General features: G+C 37.9%; 1 protein-coding gene across 1 annotated transcript in view; it reads left to right on the forward strand.

Annotated features, from left to right (window-relative positions):
• Positions 1-394: 394 nt before the first annotated feature.
• Positions 395-10,096, forward strand: part of sema3h (sema domain, immunoglobulin domain (Ig), short basic domain, secreted, (semaphorin) 3H) — a gene marked incomplete at both ends in the record, with an annotated part of 53,731 nt that continues 44,029 nt past the window's right edge. Inside the window, one exon of the mRNA XM_079238610.1 lies at positions 395-506. Within this exon, the coding sequence (XP_079094736.1) occupies positions 395-506 (112 nt within the window). The remainder of the gene's footprint in view (positions 507-10,096) is intronic.

Genomic DNA, 10,096 nt, shown 5'->3' on the forward strand with positions numbered 1-10,096 from the left:
ACTCAGAACAGTAGAGCTGTCAAGCTGCGAGGAGGCAGCAGAGAGACGACTTCGTCTTTTCTTGGAATACATTCTCTTCAACTCTGGAGCCCACACACGCATGTAAACTCACAAATGCGCAGATGGTGAAGTGTGTGTGAGTGAGAGCGCTGCTCTTAAAAAAAGGCAGTGAATGATTTGAAGGAGCTGGACTTACTCAAAGCTGAACCATTTGGACTGTGGAGTGTTTGGATTCAGCGTCTTTGTGACCTGGACTGGCGTCATAAAGGGATTCTTTTTGTGTCTTTAATCGTCAGTTATTTTAGCACTTAAGGCTTTACCTCAAGAAGGACTGAGGCTTTGAACTACAAACAATAGTTGGCCGAATTGAGCAGGTTGGAAGTCAGTGCCTATGATGAGGTGGAAGATGTGCTGGCTGGTGACAGCGGTCCTGTTATCCCATCTCGGACCCCTTTTCACGGGAGCGTGGCGAGCATCTCAGCCACGACTGCAGCTTACGCACTCTGGTAAGAGGCAACATGTGCTTTCAGTGTTGCAGCGCATCACTCTTTCTGGCCAGTCTGTTGCTCTGTAATTCCCCACATACACACGCAGATGAAGGAATCACACACCACTTTATTTAATTTTTTTCCTTCTTCAGCTGCTAACGTCCACACTGTGGGAGAGACTTCTGCCTCTAACTTTCTCTTGTTGCTGAGAAGCCTTTGCAGACTTAAACCGCATACGGATAATTAACATATTGACAACATATCTGAGGCTAAAACATTTTGTGACTCGTATAACTTTTTTCATACATAGGTTTTTTTAATTTACAAATGGAGGTGCATTGTCCTCATAGAGGTTGCTAAAACCTGCAGACACACAAGTAACAGAACATCCCAGTAAGCTAGTGAAAACCTAAAGCGATTGACTTATTATATGGAAAATAAGTACTCATGAAATACTTGAAATGATCTCTTGTTTCACAATTTAGTGTTAAAAAGAAATAGGAAAATGCCAGGCATAAATGTATACCTTTCTATATAGCATGTCTCCCAGAATTCTGCCACAACTAGTTAAGGTTAATCAGTTTATGTGGATGGGACAGTGCGTATGGATGAATGTGCGTTTTATTCCCCTTAATGTGTCAGATTTAGCCAAATGTCCCACATTTTATGGTGACAATCTGTATTTCATGTTTTGTTAAACTTAATGTTTGCTTAGAAATAGTTAAAACATGGAATCTTTGTTTCTCTCCTGTGCGCCTTATTAACACCGCAGTATTTCTGTGCCTGTTAGCTATGGACCAGTTTCTTGGAAGACATTTACTTGCTGTTTTTGTGTGAGAAATTTATTTGCTAAAACAAATCTTTTTAGTGGTCATTAGCAGCAGAAGCAAAACGTCTCATAAATTAATTGAAGAATTCTGATTGCACACCATCTTTTTGCCTTTAAATGTATTTCCTCTTGGTCATTTGCCATCCTTGAAATGGACCAAATAAGTTTCACAACCAAAGATGTCCTCCCTGTGATAAATTGACTCATTGTCAGACAGTTCTCCCCCTACTTTAGAATTTGGAAGTGAATCCATTGCTTTTAGTCTCAGTTATGGCTTACAAAGCAGTAATTATCACATGGCAGAACTCCCAGATTCACATCTTCACCAAATTAATTATTTTTTGGCCTCAGGCTGATCCGTTAACCACTGTGAAATCTATGCAGTGAGTGTTAGAAAAACCCGACGATGGACACAACAGAGCCTCCTTATGAGAAGGAACGGAGCAGTCATAACTCAGTGAAACTTCAGTTTTATTTATTTAGAACTACACAGTGCATTAGTATGTTGTCTTTTTTTTTAAAGTTTCTCCATCTTCATACTATTAAGTTTGTCTGCAGCATGTTGCATAAGCTCAAACTGTTAAATCAACATGTTTATGCTGAATAAAAGCTCAGAATCTGCTGATCATATGTTGATGCATGCTTGATTTTATCCATTAAAGGCTGATGTGGTGCCAGATCAGCAGTCAGTGACTAAGCTATATGTCTTGACCATGTGGGAGCATCATTATCACTGGGTGTGACTCACTGGAGAAGAGGAGGATTTCAACATGTCATATTCACAATAAAGGGTTCATTTGATGCCTTAGGAATTACGCATCATGCATTCTGCTCCAAGATATAGACTAGGACTTAACACTTTGACCCTCGTTGGGTACATTGCCATTTGTGGACAACAAACATGATGAAGTAATAAGAAAGCAAAGATCCACTTCTTGTCATTAAAACAAGATTTGGGATTTTATTGTTTGCACTCGTTGCTCTATTTATGGTTACTCCCTCCAAATTGAAAGGTTTTTTTCCCAAACCATCCAGACCCTTTAATCATGTTTACCCGAGCCTCTGCAGAGTGAGAAACCAACTGTTTACACCTTCTTACATAAACTGCAACTGGAGGGGTTCATGTTGCAGATAAGATGAGGCTGGAGTTGATGAATTGTGACGTAGAAAAGGACAGAGAAAGGAAGAAGAGAAGCCTTGCTGGATTCTCTCAGGTGGGAATTTATCACTAATGAGATCTGAATGAAGAAATGTAAAGAACTGTGTGAAGGCTGTATGTCACACGTGTGTGTATGCCCTGAACGAGTGCTTGAATGTATTTCTACAAAGGTATTTGTGTTTGTGCATGTGTCCAGTTAAGTTTGAAGATAAAAACGTTTGTCCCTAAGAAGCGCAGTGTTTTTAGGATCTCTGTCCATGTCTCCCTTTGTTGCATGCTGCTGAGGTGAATCTTTGTCTTTGATCGGCTCCGTTAATTTGTCAGTGTGTGTGAGACTGGCATCTATGGTGGTCAGTTGTCTTTGGATAAAGAACAAAAGTGTGTGATGCATGAAGGGTTGTGATGTCCACCATGTTTGTGCATGTCTTGAGTGTGTGTTTGTGTGTATGTGTGTGTGTGCTCTTTCTTTCTCTCTGTGGGAGCTCTATGGTGTGGTCATTTCCCTTCTCATCACAACAGAGGTTTTGCTCAGACAGAGGGCGGAGATTTTTTTGTAAAGAAATTGCTGTAATTAGAAAAGGATTTCAGCTTCACTTGACCACTTTGACTCTGAGGTTGTTTGGCAGCTCAGAGACACTGTACATTTACATGTTCCTTGATCACTCTGAGTCCGAGCAGACAACTTATTGATTAAGAAAAAAAAACAACTGGCATAATCCGCTACATGAATGAAATATTTTAACCCCTACCCATTGTTGAAACATGGCTGACGATGAAGCAGAAACCAAGCATAGAACCGTGATTTAACTAAGTTTGGCAGCTGAGAAATAATGATAGAGTACAAGGAAAAGAGATGACATGAATGAACATCAAATAAGAATCTTCCAGCAAAATGACATTGGTTTGGGATAAAAAAAAAAATGTAATTAGGGGAAAAAAAAAAGAAAAATACTGATTCCTAAAAGAAATATTCTGTAACATTTGAGTTTTAATAATAACATTTTAATAATATTACTAATCATATTCTAAAGGTGTGACATTTTGATTATTTTCTTATGTGAAATAAAAAAGCAAACTAATAACTTCATGGCTTAGAAAATGTTTTAGCCTATGAACTATTTTCAGTGAAATTGGATGGAATCAAGATATTTTTCCAGTTTTCCAATCCAATCAGTATTAATCCAGTCAGTCAAGGCAGCAGCGTAATCGTTAGATTTTATTTGTCACAGGTCTGATCTAAGGAACACACTGAGTTTAACTACTAGTATTTGCCACTGTTTTCTCACAGAATTCAATCTGTTTTAACAGAAGCACAAAGTTAAAATGCTAAATTAAGTTCCTGTCAAATTAATGTCTGCATAAAGTACTTCAGTTTCATGGTTCTTTTGTCAACCCCAGTGACTGATCAAATGTTTCCCTGTAGTGGAGATAAAGTAACTATTCTATATGTATATGTTCTGTTGGGTTACATAGCAGTGACTGCTCACCAATTCATCATAATTGACAGATTGGAAACATGGGACAAAAAGCTGTGATGTCATCAGGCAAAAAATGCTGCTAGTCTCACCTCTAAGAATAGATTCATCCCACAGTCTGCATCATGTCTTGAAAAATAAGTTTATTGATCTATTGAAAAAAAAAGAAACACCTGTTCCAGAAAAACCTCTAATGTAGCAATTTTTTTCAACCTGTTATTCATGCTCAAAGACAAGTTATACATGTAGGAAATATTAAATCCAAAATAAGATAAAACTTGTCAAAGAACTTTGAAATTTCTGGAGTGATTTCAATATTTTTGTAACATGTTGTAGCTGATTGTAGATGTAGGCACCAGATGGCACCCAAAGTGCCTCATCCTTTAGGCCACAATCACTGTGGCTCATACGCATGCTGAGTAGGCTTTAGATGACATTTAGACATACATGAACCGTTGAAGGTTCATGTGTTGATAGAAGACACTAAAAACATTGGAAACTTGTGACCAAACCTGCCTGTTTTTAATGCAATGGTGCACGAGGACCTGAAGATCACAGGCATTCAGTACTGATTAGCTGTGCCTTATGTGCACTGTTTCAACATTCTTGGGATACAGTATTTTGATATTATTGACTGTAGATCATCAAAGTCCTCACAATTTTACCCCTTTCATACTGTTTCATGACTTCACGAGTCAGTTTTTTTTTATCAAATTGATTGATTTTTTTCCCCCCAGATTTCTAAATCTCTGTGCATATTTAACACTCAGAGACTTTACCTCTCTGTGGTGCTCTTTTTATTCCCAGTCATCTTACCGATCTATTGCCATTTAACCTAATGAGTTGCAATATATTCTTCTAGCTGTTACTGATTTTTTTTTTTTTTGCTTTTTGATACTCTGTCCCAGCTTTATTGAGATATGTTTCTGTTAAATTGATTTTTTTGTCAGATCTTTTAATTTTGTCCATGAAATAGTAAAAAGTTGCAGTTTAAGCATTGGGTATGCATTTTATAATGAAAAAGCTATTGCTTTATGAGATTAGTAAATTATTGCATGTTGTTATTTGCATTTTAATAAGCATCCATTCACCTCTGCTTTGTTTTTACCAGTTTTTAGCTGTCGTCATGTAGATTAAATGTCCACAACACTCAACTGTAAGAGGTTAAAGAGAAATAACCCTTCACTTGTGTAGTAGTTTGTTTTGACGAATGTAATGCGATCAGACAGCTTCATGTGTTTTGAAATGGGGGACAAAAAAAGCTTAAAATACTTAATACTTGCCTGATTACTTCCTAACCCCCTCCGATCTCTTAATGACTAAATTATTCCGGTTGTTCACACAAACTTCTGGCTTAACACACACACACACACACATTTGTCTGTAATGAGTCCATTATCCCAACCATTCAGTGAATGGTAGTGTGATTTTCTTGATGGCAGTTAAAGATAACTTTTCTCTGTTGCACACACACACACACACACACACACACACACACACACACACACACACACACACACACACACACACACACACACACTCACACACACACACTCACACACACAGAAGAAACATTCTCATGTAAAGTGTTCAGTGACTTGTCCAGTAGACAGATGAGGAGGCATGTATGTTGGAATTGTGTGACACAATTGCATTCACATGCAACAGACGTCAGCTGCAGACGCATAAAAACAGTCATTGTACTTCAGGGATGCACACACACCTTATGTAGACATAAAAAAACACAATTATGACAAAATCCTGCACACTCTGACTATCAGCGGATGTATGCAAACACTCTATCAGCTCCACTTTTTAATATTCATGAGAGAAATCATCAGCACAGTGAAATGATAAAACTGTGAGTGGTTTATTAAGTCAGTTTGAATCTATTAACTCCCTCAGAGGCAAAGTCATGTTTTATTCATACAGCATTCACTTCATGAATTGGTTTGCCAGAGACATTTAATGTTAATCAGTCACTTGAGAATACTGAGATTACATACAAGTGTTTTTTTTTTCAGTAAATAGAGGCATATATTTTTTACCTTTATACTCCTGCCTGTTTGCAGTAGTTGTGTAAAGCTGCCATATTGCCTCTGTCTGGACTGAATTGTGATGTACTAAATGTTATAAACTGTAGCATTGGCTTGCAAATTGCTTGGGAGTTATACATAGTACATAAGTTCATTACTGTCTAGATCGGCTACACTTTTGCTCATGTGCTTGTTTGTAAGGTTCTGTTGAGGTTTCTGCAGAGAAATATGAGCTGCAGAAATGCAAAATGAAGTTAACATATATTCTATTTCCATAAAGTTTGCAGTTTCTGTGTGATTTCTTTTATGAACAATAAAGCCGAGGAGTTAGTGGCATGAATGCTGAAATCAAAGCTGCTTTCATAGATAATGAATGCTGTTTATTTACTTTTTAACAAAGTAGAAAGTCATGATGTAGATGGGTTATCTTAATAAACACAGGGATCAACAGCTCTCAGCTGATTTGATGCTCAGCTGTAGGCCTCAAAGCCCAAACCCATAATATCACACAGAATTACATTTCATTGCCTTTTTTTTTGGCCCTGCGATGGACTGGCGAGCTGTCCAAAGTGTACCCTGCCTTTTGCCCAAAGCCAGCTGGGATATGCTCCAGCTTCCCCGTGACCCTGAATTGGATAAAGCGGTTTAGAAAAGGAATGAATGCCTTTTTTTCTTTTAAAGGAGTCATAACTTGGCCTTTTTATGTCTCCACTGTCCTCTCAGTGTTTTTAGATAATTGTTTAAAAAACTTATTTAAAAAAAAATGTTTAAACGGTTCTTGTTTTGACCATTTATTTATAACAAAACTTTTCTTGTGAGATTTCATGTGAGATTTTGACAAACATAGATGTTAGTTTAAATAATGTTAATGAGGTGCGCGCTGATTGATCGCTGGAAGTCCAGCGCTGGAAGAGGGGCAGGGGGCGGGCCCAGTACATCTGATGCTAAAAACACCAGCAAGTGAAAGCAGCTAACTGACAGCAGCAGCTTTCTGAATTCAACCATTATGTTTGAACCTGACTCTGAGCCTGAGAGAGAAGATACCAAGATGGTGGAAGGAGCACGTTTACAACAAACTGTCTCTGAATGGTAAAGTCGTCATTTTCATGTCTGCTCAGCTTGCCTGTAAAGTCAGATAGGATGTTGAAAACGAGGCATGTTGTTCATTTTAATATGTCTCAATTTTATTCTGTGCTGGACCATTTTTAAACTATGAATGTACTTTTTAAAAAATCTAAAGTTAGATATGTAAAAAATGAAGTAATGGTGATTGCTGCATCATATTTCCCTACCGAACTTACGACATGCGACACCAAGCTTACCAGCAGCCATATAAGCACACACATTTTAACGACACGGAACTGTACAAAGCAGTGCGATTACTATAGGTTTTATTTCCAGACAGTGTTTATCTTAATTAATTAGCCTATTTGGATGTGTTGTTTTGGCCAGGAGTCTGGAAAATATCGTGATTTCCACACGACAGAGCTCTTGTTTATTTAGCCACTGTGCAGCCGTGTTACTGTACAGGTAAATAACATGAAGTTAAATACCCTGTATAAATAAAGTGTCACGTTTGGCTTCAACATTCTGATGAGGCTTCTTGCTAACCTATGAAGACCCGTGTTTTATATATGCAACATCACCTACTATCTTTTATGTTATTGTAAATATTGTCTCTGATAAGCTGCACATGTGGAAATTTTACAAATAGAAAGAGAACAGGGACACATCAAGATGTTACTCATTACTGTGCTTATAAAATAAAATGTCTCTTTTTCATTTCTGAGGTGCTCAGAAGGAAGGATGAAGCTCCAAACTCCCCCGTGTCTGATCCAAGATCCTGGCGTGGAACCTTTCTTTTTAAATGCTTTTTTATTACATATTGCAAGAAACATTTATAAGCAGGATTGTGTACATTTACCTATTGGAGTGAATGAGAGGGAAATTTCTCTTCTACACCCAAAAATTCAGAAATGAAGCTAATCAAATGCCAAATAACTGTAAAAGGTGATATGTTCTTGTCATTTTATATAACAAATAGTAACTTTACTGCAGTCACTTAGGGCAAAAGCAAATAAATTAAATTAAATGCACAACTTTACCAAATACACATTTCCACATCTGAATTTTGAATGTAAAATGTAAAGCTGAAGTAAAAAAACAGCTCATTAAAACACAATGTCTTTATTAGTGTACAGAAATAAAATCAATGTTCATTTTTAATGTAATAAAATGAAAATGATATTTTTCACTCTTCGTTGATGATTTTGTTAACACAGTAGCTGAGTTTTCTGGGTTAAATGTGATTAAATGTGATTAGATATGGCGCCTCGTTGTTCTGGAGCAACTGAGCAAGCCTCCAAAGAAATTTTTAAGCTTCCTCCAAACTGAGTTGATGCCTCTTCAGGGTTGGCTGTTAGGACCAGGGAAGGCTAGAACCACGGTATCAAGAGATGTGCAGACTCCTACATCATCTTCCCTGCTGTCCCCTGGGTTCCTTTCCTGCACAGAACCAGATACTGACATCAAAACAAGCAATAAAAGTGCCTCTTAGCTTCCATTAAGAATGTTTATTTGTTTGATTAATGATCATTTTCTGTATGTAAAATTAATGAAAAAGACGACAACCTGTACTTCTGAAGTGAGGGTGGAAAGTCCTTGATGATAGCTGTGTTCCAGTTGTTGCCTGTATTGCCGGGTCAGTCTATCAGCCAACATCTACCTGTAGGCCGCTGGTGCTGCGCATGGCATGAGATGTGCTGGACTAAAATCAAAATTCAAAGGCAACACTAAGTTTTTGCATACTTTTTAAAAAAGAATATTAAATAAAACAGGTTTTCACACACCAAAATATCCAACATAGAATATTAAAAACACACATTTTATTTCACACACTGCTTACACAGACAACGTTTTGCCCCCCCCCCCCCCCCCCCCCCCCCCCCCCCAAACTTCATGTAGATAAAAATACATAAAAATAAAAGTACTAAATATCTGGCTTGATGCGAATGTGACAAAACATATATTTCACATCCATACACACCAGAAGTCAGGCACCCATATCCACATAGAATGTTGCCATAGCAACCACTCAGATAAAAGCAGATGGGGGTCCACATCTTAGCGGTAACATGCAGGACCCTCCACCACCAGACTTTACAGGAGCAATAAAGTAAATAGTGACGACAAAACTGTACAGCCTCTGGAACACAGACAGTTCACCAGCTTCAGCCTCCTGGAGGTTCATTTCTGCCCAGTGTTACCAGTAAAATTTATCCGCAAATGTTACGTCCTGCACAGCTTTGGTTTTACACATATTACATAAAAATGTCATAAATAAAAAGTTTGTGTTCTGTTTCAGTGATAAAATCTGGTGCTATTGGAAATGAAGAGGCAGTAAGATGCCACCTTTTTTTTTTATATACAAATACATATCGTCCCTGATGAAACGATGCCAGCATCAGATTACATGTTGTTCACCATGTTAGATTAAATGATAACAACTGCCATGTCATGGTCGGAAGAAAACACCGGCATAATGATAAACCAACCATCATGAATACTGTACTTACTATGTGGTAGCAGGCATGAAAAAAAGAAATAGAGAAGTCTTTTACAAACATTTACGTGGCAGAGCATAAGATAGATAAAAGAAAATAAAACACGGGGCTCATTTGTACACAGCAAAAGGTTAAACCTTAAGGCTTGTCCCGTTAGCGTTAGTGTTAGCATAATCTGCATCAGGTTAAGTCACATTTCAGTCACGGCAAAAAATAACTTTATATCAGTAGCGAAATTCACCAACTGCATTGATGGTGAGCCGCTTAAAGTTGCAAATGCAGCTCTTTCCAGCCACAGCAGGATTGATGCCATCTTCACCTGGTATTTTACCAAATGTTTGCAAAATGTTTGGCACATGCAGGCCGCAGACGGCAGAGATGCAGGTGCATTATCAGCAAAAAAATATGTAATCCATCCTGGGCCGGATTAAAAGTGCACAGGCCCATGGGCACAGAGTGTTCCAGGGGCCCCCTTCTCCACCTTTCGTAACATTGTGAAAATTGTGAATGATACTCTGTGAAACTAAATTTCTAACATCTCTCAGC

Source organism: Telmatherina bonti (genome assembly GCF_933228915.1).
Source record: "Telmatherina bonti genome assembly, chromosome: 4".
Lineage (NCBI taxonomy): Eukaryota > Metazoa > Chordata > Actinopteri > Atheriniformes > Telmatherinidae > Telmatherina > Telmatherina bonti.